This window comes from Miscanthus floridulus, chromosome 14 (genome assembly GCF_019320115.1).
Source record: "Miscanthus floridulus cultivar M001 chromosome 14, ASM1932011v1, whole genome shotgun sequence".
Taxonomy (NCBI): Eukaryota; Viridiplantae; Streptophyta; class Magnoliopsida; order Poales; family Poaceae; genus Miscanthus; species Miscanthus floridulus.
In genome coordinates, this window is record NC_089593.1 from 95,864,145 (window position 1) to 95,874,385 (window position 10,241).

At 46.5% G+C, this 10,241-nt stretch overlaps 1 protein-coding gene across 4 annotated transcripts; it reads right to left on the minus strand.

Annotated features, from left to right (window-relative positions):
* Positions 1–302: 302 nt before the first annotated feature.
* On the minus strand, positions 303–6,715 carry LOC136504427 (nuclear transcription factor Y subunit A-10-like). Of its 4 annotated transcripts, none has more exons than XM_066499354.1 (6): positions 6,460–6,715; positions 5,361–5,734; positions 3,455–3,555; positions 3,273–3,341; positions 1,586–1,729; positions 303–1,186 (listed from the first exon to the last, which is right to left on the minus strand). In XM_066499354.1, the coding sequence occupies exons 2-6, from the start codon at positions 5,650–5,652 to the stop codon at positions 788–790; spliced, it is 1,005 nt and encodes a 334-aa protein (XP_066355451.1). In that variant the 5' UTR covers positions 5,653–5,734; positions 6,460–6,715; the 3' UTR covers positions 303–787. The 4 variants fall into 4 exon arrangements, with proteins under 4 accessions (XP_066355451.1, XP_066355450.1, XP_066355453.1 ...); XM_066499353.1 differs by having other exon boundaries at positions 5,361–5,731; positions 6,460–6,714; XM_066499356.1 differs by lacking the exon at positions 6,460–6,715 and adding an exon at positions 6,262–6,387 and having other exon boundaries at positions 5,361–5,731.
* Positions 6,716–10,241: the final 3,526 nt, after the last annotated feature.

Consider the following 10,241-nt stretch of genomic DNA (forward strand, 5'->3'; position numbering starts at 1 on the left):
TTTGCTCACTTTTTCTATTCTGAAATCTTGGTTATGCCAAGAACACAAGAGTATCAGCAACAAAAGAAATGGATAATTCTGATCATGTGACTGTCGTTGCAAATCAAGCACGGAAACACAATTCAGTTTTTAGCCGAGTTCCCGATCCATTTAGTTCAAGAACTAATTTCCAAAGATCGGTCATAAATAGCATTCTTGCAGATTTGTTATTTCCAAGCTTCAAACAGAATTCCTCCTGGCATTGAGAAACAACTCCAAAGCCATGGCGCAAGAGAGCAAAGAGACATGCAACAGCAACAAAATACAAACCAAACCCGAGTTTCATTACATTACGATTACATTACTGAGTTCAAGTTTTCAGCACACCACAAAAGTACGAATCAAGACCACACAAGCTTCAAGCACACTACAATTCATCACCAACAAAGCCGTAGTCTGGACGCTTAACAGACTCCACACATAGCACAGTTCCAGTACCTCTGAAACTTCAGACGAGTCCGAACAGAGCTAAGGTGAAACCATTTAGAAGTTGGTTGGTCGATAGTACAACCAACTAGGGTTTTTTTTTAGGCAAAGGATGTTCCACCCACCACAGGATCCCAGAAACTAGGTTTCAGAGTTTCTAGGAGAATTAGGCGGGACGAGTGGAACGCTCAACAGTGCCTTCAGCCAAGAATGATTTGCCTACCGGGAGCCAAACGATGGGAGGGACAATCCCTGACCCTGGAGCTGGAAACTGCCAGCAGTCACCAGCTCCTAGCATTTGGCTGTCCGGCAACCCCTCTAGTCATGCTTTCAGGAGGTCGCAGCAGACTTCAGAGGCTGCTGCCCATTTGAAGGGGTTACCGACGACCCCATGATCGCTGTCCATGATGCTCGGGAGCGGGGTGAAGAAGGGCGTGCGGAGGTGATCCAAGCTGTGGTAGTGATCCATGTCTTCACGATCGTACATGCTTGACACCTCCGAACCCGACAGGCTGGAGACGCTGCTCGGGTTGCCCAGGTCTGACTGCTGGATCTCTGAACTTGGAGACGCCACCTGGCGCATGAGGGGGTTGCTGAACGTTGCCTTGCTGCCTCCACCAGCATCCTTCCCGTTGGATTCTTTCTTTGTGTTCAGGAAACGTCCACCAGAGCCTCGTGGGCGATGCAGTGCATGCTGATGGCGTGACTCATGGAGATATGGCTGCATCATGAAGGCAGTAACATGAATGTAGTGGTAGAAGACAACAGAAGATATGCATGGCATGGTGATACAGCATCATTCAGTCAAAGGTGACAATTAAGGATTTCAGTTCATAGTTTGAGATGTGAGAGAGTGATTCATGGAGATATGGATGCACCATCAGATGCAAGACGACAGAAGATATGATGCATGGCATGGTGATATAGCATCATTCAGTCATGCGTGACAATTAAGTAGTTCAATTAATAGTTTTAGATATGAGAGCATGACTCATAGAGACAGATGACTGCATAAATGCTACTAAGACAACAGAAGATTTGTTGCATGGCATGGTGATATAGCATCAGTAAAAAGTGACAGTTAAGGAGTTCAATTAATAGTTTGAGATGTGCAAGATACCTTTCTGGCTTTGACCAGCCTATTTTCCCTCTCTGCTTTGGCACGGGCACGGCGTCGACGCATAATAGCGTCATATTGCTTAGCATTCACATAAATTGGTGCTTCTGTTGGCATATTCAGTGGTATAAGCATACGACCTCCAGGCTGCATCCACAAACATAAATGCTGGAAGATAAGCAATAAGATCTACTCATAAATATTCTACAGATTTCCTACTTGAAAAGGGAAGAATCAAACAAAGATATCTCCTTTCTTCTATATCCTCATTAATTAGGATGCAATCCATGGAAAAGATATTGCTTCAGCATAGCATTTATAAAGAAATCTCACCAGATTATAGCTATATTATATCTGCTCATTTAAGGACAGAAATTCATTCCCTGGGTTACATTGTATTCCTTTTATTTTTTATGGTATAATATCCGTTTCTACATCCTCATTAATCATAATGCAATCCATGGAAAAGATATGGCTTCAGCCCTGTATTTATAAATAAAATATCACCAGATTATAGCTATTATTACACCTGCTCATCCAACTATAGTACATTTGTTCTATGGGTTACATTGTATTTCTTTTATTTTTTTCATGGTAGAATACTATATTAGCCTATTATTATTTTTTATTTATGAAATAGATAGGCACTAAAAGGTAAGTTTACAGTACATTTAAGGTACAGGTGAATTCCGTGTTCATTAAACAATACACACAGCATTAAAAACAGTTTGAGAAAGAGAAGGAAAACTGAAAAGAACTATCACATAAATCGCTGAAAATGTGGAATTGACCACTGAAATGAGTTCTCCTTTTTACATATATCATATATGTATTACCATATTAGTTTTGTGATATATTGGTATATTACCACAACAACAAAATCAGGCAAACAAATTTCATATGGGAAATGCTCCGGTACTCCTCTTTTCTAAAATTGCACGCATCTTAAAGCGGCCCACCTAATTAACTGATTAATTATTTTCTTACTTAATTTATTATGGATCCGCATGGTTCCAGCCTCCGCCCAGCCCAAACCCAATCGATACCCATCGACATCGCCGGTCCCCTTTGTTCGGACGTTTCGTTTGCATGTGCGTGCGCAGCGGCAAGAACGGACTTCGTCGACGGCACATCCACAGCGGCACAAGGCACATGCATCCCCTCTGAATCTCTTTGTTCAGTGCCGTTCATTTCGCATGAGGAGGTCCACAGCGTCTGCTGCCTCTTCCTGATGGACGTCCACTATAGCTGCGTCATGAACGCCGCCGCGCGAGGCCAGAGAGAAGTAGCACCAAAATCTGAATGCATGGCTGCCTTCACATCCCCCGGCACCAGTGAAGAGGGCCATCCATGGATGGCTGCAGTGATGGCCGGTGATACCAGGAGCACCTCCGCCAGCGCCCGGCAGTGTCCACGGTGCAGCCGTGGCCGTCCTCACCTACCTGTATTCCTGCAACTGCGGGCGTTCATCACGAAAAGGCTGATCTGGAGGGAGATGGATACGGGACCCACTTGGGCTGGGCTCGTTTTGGGGCTGGGCCTTGTGCGACCCAGGTTATAATACTCCGAATTGAGAAATAATAATTAATTAATTCGGTAGCTGCTTTAAGATGCGTGTAATTTCCTAATAGAGGAGTACCGGAGCAGTTCCCATTTCATATATGTCTGACCCAAAACCAACAGAACATACCGTTGCCCCCATTGGATAAGGAGAAAGCAGGCCATAGTGTTGGTCAGCATAAGAATTATCAGCAGAAATCTAACACCACAGAAAATCAGTCAGCAGTTGAGAGTGAAGATGCATTTTGAATTCTGAAGACAGGGAAAATGCACTACAATTTTAATCACAAAGAGGTAAATGGACAATCATACCATTGATTGACCAAGGCCCAACTCAAAACGACCATTGTATATTGCAAATGGTGATTGCAAAGCAACAGTGGCAGAGTGCTCAGAACCTTTCTTCCCTTTACCTGAAACCAAATGCCACAAAACATAGAAGCACTCAGGAATGGTCCTTGTACTTTAAAACGGAAGTTAAGTATGCATGCATCAACATTCAAGTTGCCATAGCCAAGGAACTGTTCAAGTAAAACTGATAATTCCGATAACTAAGAAAAGAAACCTATTTAGTATCATCAACAATTAAATGACAGTACATATGAAAGAACATCATCTATGAGTTCCTGAATCGATGACACTGTAATTTGTGGTGTTCGATTAGCAATACCAGGGCCTGTTTGTATCCTATCCAACATGAACCTCAGCAGTTTTTGGTGTCAGTGTTTTCAAAACTTGGACAGCACCAACACACTAGCAAAAGGCAGTTGTTTGGCTTGTGACCCTGACAATTCGTTGCCATTGGCAAAACATGGGATGGAAAATTAATGTTTGCATAGTAACCTTACCAACACTTGCTAAAATTGTTAGTGACACATATATCATTTTGGAGGCTGTGTGTGGTGCGATGTTATCAAATTGTCTAATTGATCAGCCATGGCACCGATCATCCCAACTAATCGGGATTAGTCATGATTGATCGTGACTAATCATAGTGCATAGCTGATAACCATGGCACCGCTCAGCCCGACTAATCGCGGCTAGTTAGACGACTTGATAACATTGACTGTGGACTGTGGTGTGTGTGGGTGGGTGGGTGGGGGGTGGGGGGCAAAGTATAGCTAAATAAGGTCTTGTTTTGTGTGTTGAACTGCAAGGAATATAATGGTGTAACCTTATTGCAAATCAGATAAACTCCAGGATTCAAAATCATTTGAAGTTTGCTAAAGCAAAGACAAATAATCCAACCAACAGCAGCATGCCATATTTGGTATGGTGTGCACAGGAACCAAACCAAATAAGCCCGACGTGTGCAAGTATAAAGAGGATCAAGTTTGTGTAACAACTAGAAATGTCTTTTTTCAGATAATCCTTGTTTAATTGCATAGCAAACACATGATTCAGCATGTTATAGTTGTTTCTAGGGTCACACCAGCTCGGAATGAGAGAAAAATTCTTACCATCAGAAAATTTCAATATTTGTATGGTACCTATCAAAGATTTTGGTTTCATATCAGGTGCCTGTCATATAACAGAAACCATATGTATGCTACTTATGGCATGTATATCAAACTTACAGCAAGTCAGCAACCATACCAAGTATTGGTGTGTATTAAGAAAGCACCAAGGAACTTACAGCATGTATGCTACTTCTCTGAATCTAACGCATTAGTCTGTGAGGAAAATCTAAGTGTAGCATATCATGATTATTGAAGAAGAAGAGTACATCACTCTTTTCCCATTCTAGCAACTACCAACCGTTGGACACAAGGACAAGTCAAATTTAGAAACAAACAGGAAGCATCCACCCTTGTACCAGGTACCATAAATAGATGACAGGTATGGATAAGAAACTTTGCCACACTCCTACAAAACCTGCTTTCAGTCATGTCAACTACAGATAATCTTTGCTCAAGATTAACACAATATAATTGTGCCTAATATGCATCATGGATTTGTGAACAAAAACTTAATTCTAAACATTTTCTGCATATCGAACCGTCCCTAACTGTGAAATAAGGACAGCAAACAAATACTGCCAGATTCGTGTTCGAAATCTAGATCACTGGAGTCTGAATGTTGTGTGTCGTCACATCCCTGCCAAATTATTTCAGCAGATTAAAAACTAGCCCGGTAGTCCCTGCCATGTTCTTGCCTAATTTTACTTACAATTACAATCTTACTGTAGAAACACACAGGCACAGAAGCATATCCTCACCTTGATGAGCCACGGAGAGGTTGAGGAGTTCAGGGAGCCCCCTCTCCGGCTGCTGCGCCGCAGGAGCCTTGAGCGACGGCACGGGAGGATCCAGCGGTCCCGGGAGGACCTGGAAGCGGCCATCCCGGCAGTGGTCCTCCGGCGACAGGGACGCGACCGACCTTCCCAGGCCCAACGGCTCGCCGCACAGCATCGGGGCCGCCGTCGGCCCTGCCCACCACGGCAACGGCGCTCCGCTGGCGGCGGCGTGGCCGAACCCGGCCCCCTCATGGGTGCTCCTGAAGCTCATCATCTTGCTGGTGGTGCTGCTGGCAACGTTGACGAGGGATGTGTGTGAGGGTGAGAGCACCTAACCGAACCCGAACCACCAGCTGCTACAATGAAGAGCACCAAAAAAAGGGGAAAAAAAAAAGTGGAGTGAGCATACCAAGCACCGTACCAGGTTTGTGGCAAGAACAAGATGCAGGAGCATTAAAAAACAAAAAAGGAAAAAGAAAAGTGGGAGGAAAAAGAAGAACAAGATGCGGGAGGAGAGGTGAAAGTGAAACTGTAAAAATGAATTGGAGGGTAAAAAAAAATGGTTTAGTTGAAGCAGTGAGGATTGAGGAGGAAAGAGGGAGTGTTGAAAAAGGAAAGGGGAACATAAACAAGGCGCATGGGGAAATGCAGCAGAGCAATGAAGGCGAGGGAAGCGCGTGGGTCAGTCAGACCAAGAACCGAGGAGACGGGACCCAACTGCTCTGCTCCAAGAAACCCATGAACCAAGGGGGCAACAAAAACCATGATTTGGGGGGGGGGGGGGGGGGGGGGGGGGGGGGGGGGGGGGATGCAAAGATTTTCAGTTGAATTTACCCCCTCAGAATCCAGAGACCAGCACGGAGAGGAACACGGGGCTCCCTACCAGGCCTGGAGCTCCGTTTGGATTGGAGGGGCAAGAGCCCGAGCAGGAGGTGTATCAAGAACGCGAGGGCATTCCCGCACAGCAGCAGAAGCAGGAGGAGGAGATGGAAGAATCTGAGTAGGCGCCGCAAGGCACCAAACGGGAAGGATCCAATCCAATTCCAAGAGGAGGAGAAGGAAGGCAACAAGAGGCACTCACGTTTCGCTATCCCAGTCAGGCTCCCCAGCAGCAGCAGCAGCGGGCGGGCGGGCGGGGCCGGAACAGGACAAGAAGAACCACCGCAGCTAGCGCTGCCACTGAGCACTGCACTGCACTGCTGCAGAGAGCAGAGAGAGAGAGAGAGAGATGTGTGTGACCGTGTGAGTGGCCAAGACGAGGCGGGAGGGGAGAGAGAGGACTGGACGGGTCGTGCGAAAATGGGGGAAGGTGAAGAAGGCAGCGAGCGTCACTGACACCGAGAAAAGGCACGCAGCTGGCTCGGCTGCAATGCAAGTTGTTGAGAGAGGCACCAGGCACCAGCCACGCACCGCGCACGGACGGGGACGATGCAATGGTGTTTGTGTTGGATGGCAAATAAAAAAGAAAAGGTGGTGTTTTTCTACTCCCCCCACCTTAAGCCTGTTAGCTTGGTTGTAAATGATCTTAAATTTTTAACAAAAACAATATTTTTCTTTCACATCAAACCAGCCAGCAATAATAATCCACGATCGTATACGATCATCTCAGCCACAGCCGAATAGGCTGCTTGACGAGTGGAAGAGAAGAAGAAAGAAAGAGGAAGGGGACGGACGGCACCCTTTCCGAGAGCACCATCCATCTCCATTGCTACCCCTACCGGTAGTAGCAGGAGAAGCAATTACTACCTCGAGTGCTACAAAGCCTGTTTGACTGGGGCTGAAACGATCATATTATTACTGCTGGCTAGTTTGATGTGAGAGAAAAATATTATTCTGGCTGGAAATTTTTGACCGGCCAAAGGAACAGGCTAATAGCTACCTCGCTGACTCTTCCACGGTCACCCTTGATCCTGCTCACTCACCCAGTCACCCGTGCCCCAACTATACTTGGCCATGCAGCCCGAGGCCCGGTAGCCCGGCCCACGGCCCGCTAATTTGACCCGACACGAGTCCGGCCCGGCACGAGGGTCTCTGGGCCCGGGCTGGCCCGGCACGCAGCTATAGGCCGTGCCTGGGCCGTTGCGCAAGCCCGCGGGCTGGCCCGGCCCGGCACGGTAATAAGCCGTCGGCCCGAGGTCGGCCCGGCAGCAGCTCCCGGCTCCCGCGCGGCCTGCTAGCGGCCCAGCGGCCAAGGCCAACGGCGCTTTGGCCTCCTGGCCTCCCCCTGCCATATAAGCGCGAGGCAGGCAGGCAGCCGGCACCCGCGCCCCTCACAAACCCTAAACCTAAATCACTCGATTGACTCCTCTCCTCTCCTCTCCTGCTCTCCACTCTCCAGTCCACTGCGCCGCAGCCGTCGCTCGCACTCTCGCCTCGCCGTATGACCGTATCCACTGTGCCGTCGTCGACCCCGACTCCGGTGACCTCGAACCGCCGCTGCCGGCGTGCTCCTCACCCTCTCTACCTCTCCCTTCTCTATCTACCTTTCTCCCCTCTAGATCTCGGTGATTATGTGAGTTTGTTGACCCCGTTTGTCCCTCCTCCGCCGCTCGCCGTCCTTGCTGACCTTGTGTCGTCTTCTCTGGCCGCGGGGCCGTCGTCGTCTTCTTCTCCGGCACCGGGCTTCGGTTGCGAAGGTAAGCACCTAACCCTAACCCTAACCGGCTAACCCTAATCCCTATCTTTCTTCTTTTTTTGATGAGATCTCTAACTGATCTATTCCTTCCTCCTTCGCAGGTCGGTAGCCGATGCTTCAAGCTCTAGCTACGGCATAGAGCGAGGAGCAAGGCGGCCACCCGCACCGTTGAGGTACGGTGCTGGAGAGGCGGCCATGGCTGAAGACGATGGCGAGCTTCCGCCTGGCATGGCCCCTGAGGGCGGAGAACGACGACGACATCCGTGATGACGCTGCTGCGTTGTTCGGTGTCGATCTCGGAGACGGCGACGGTGGTGAAGGGGCGACGGCGTCTGCGAACCCGGTCGGCTCCAACTCCAACGGCTCTGTTCCATCTGTTGCTGCTGCTGGTAATGGTAAGGTTGGTAAGCGTAAATCTCCTGTCTGGGATGATTTTGAAGAGATATTTGAGACTGTGAATGGAGTACAGATTTGCACTAAAGCTAAATGTAAAATGTGTAAGTCAACTTTGTCTGCTAGATCTAGTGCTGGCACTGGTCACTTGAAGAGGCACCAGAACTCTTGTAGGCAGAAAACTGATCAACGTGATAGGGTTCAATCTAGGCTATCTTACAATCCTGATGGTTCTGTGCATAACTCTTGTAGGCAGAAAATTGCTTGTGTGGTTCAGGAATTTGGTATGATTGACAAGATTTATTCTGTTACTCTAGACAATGCTTCCTCCAATGCTAAGGCAATGGAGACTTTGACACCCATGTTTGCATGTTATTTAGGTTCTGATCCAACACCTACTTCATCAGATCCTAATAAGCGTAAATATAATCTTATGCATCAGCGTTGTGCTTGCCATATCATTAATTTAATTGTGAAATCTGGTTTAAAGAGATTTAAAACTTACATAGAGGATTTTAGAACTGCTATTAACTTCTTAAATTCATCTAATCACAGAATTGCCATGTTTAAGAATTATTGCAATGCTCAGGGTGTTAGACCTAGAAAGTTTGGTTTAGATATGGATGTGAGATGGAATGCTACATACCTTATGCTTAAACACTTGCTACCTTACAAGGAGGTTTTTTCTGTATTCATTAATGCAAATTTTGGCTGCACATTGTTGACTCCAAGACATTGGCTCATTGCTGCTAAGATATTGGAGTTCCTGGAATTATTTTATGAATCAACATGTGTTCTATCTGGTGTTTACTATCCAACTAGTCCACTAATTCTGCACCATATGCTTGACATTGCTCATCATTTGCATGAAAGTGAAAAAGATCAAAATCTAATGGCTGTTGTCTATCCTATGAAGCTTAAATATCTTAAGTATTGGGAAAATATACCTCTGTTATATTCTATTGCTTTCATTCTTGATCCTAGAGCTAAGTTGAGAGGTTTGTTTAATGTGCTGGTAATACTTAAAGAGAACATTGGTGTTGATTACAATAAATATTATGCTGATGTTAAAACTGAAATTTACAAGTTATTTGCCAAGTATGACAGCAAGTATGGTTCTACAAGGTCTCAAAGGCCTGTACATCCTGCAGTCAACTCAGGTAAGAGGAAACAAGCATGGGGAAGGATCTTTGGCGGCCCTGGATCATCAGCTGTTGTTGGTCATCCTCCCCCCTGCCTCTGTCTCCACTTCAACTCAATCTGCTGCCTCTGTTGCTTGTGAGCTCACAACTTATCTGGATAGTGACAATGTCACTGCATATGAGGATGATTTTGATTTGCTTCTCTGGTGGCGTGACCACAAACTAACCTATCCTGTTCTTTCTATAATGGCAAGAGATATTATGGCTGTTCCTGTTTCTACTGTCTCTTCAGAATCATGTTTCAGTTTAACAGGAAGGATTATTGAGGAGCGGCGCCGAAGACTTCTGCCTGAACATGTGGAGATGCTTGCTTGCATCAAGGACTGGGAGCTGGGTGATAGAAGACTTCAACATTCTACTGACAACCAAGAGCTGGCAGAGTCCTTTGAGAATCTGTATCTTGATGTTCCTGAAGATGGATCTGGGCCTCCTTCTGCTAGCACATCTGCAAGTGCTTCTGTTGCTTCTGCTTCTGCTGCTACCTGAGAGCTGAGAGTTGAGAGTTCAGTTTGAGAGAGTTGAGATTGAGACATGTGAGGCTTGAGAGTTGAGACATAATGCTTGTATCTGGTATTTGTATTGTGAACATTTGAACATTATAAGAGCTGTGCTGCACTCTTTTTCCCTTTTTGG

Bases quoted from the DNA above. Each gene is read 5' to 3' on its own strand.
- LOC136504427 (XM_066499354.1), bottom strand. From the start codon at position 5,652: ATGATGAGCTTCAGGAGCACCCATGAGGGGGCCGGGTTCGGCCACGCC. The intron at 3,342-3,454 runs GTATGATTGTCC...CTGTGGTGTTAG, and splicing joins TGGGCCTTGGTCAATCAATG to ATTTCTGCTGATAATTCTTA. The intron at 1,730-3,272 runs GTATGTTCTGTT...TTGTGGATGCAG, and splicing joins CTTATCCAATGGGGGCAACG to CCTGGAGGTCGTATGCTTAT.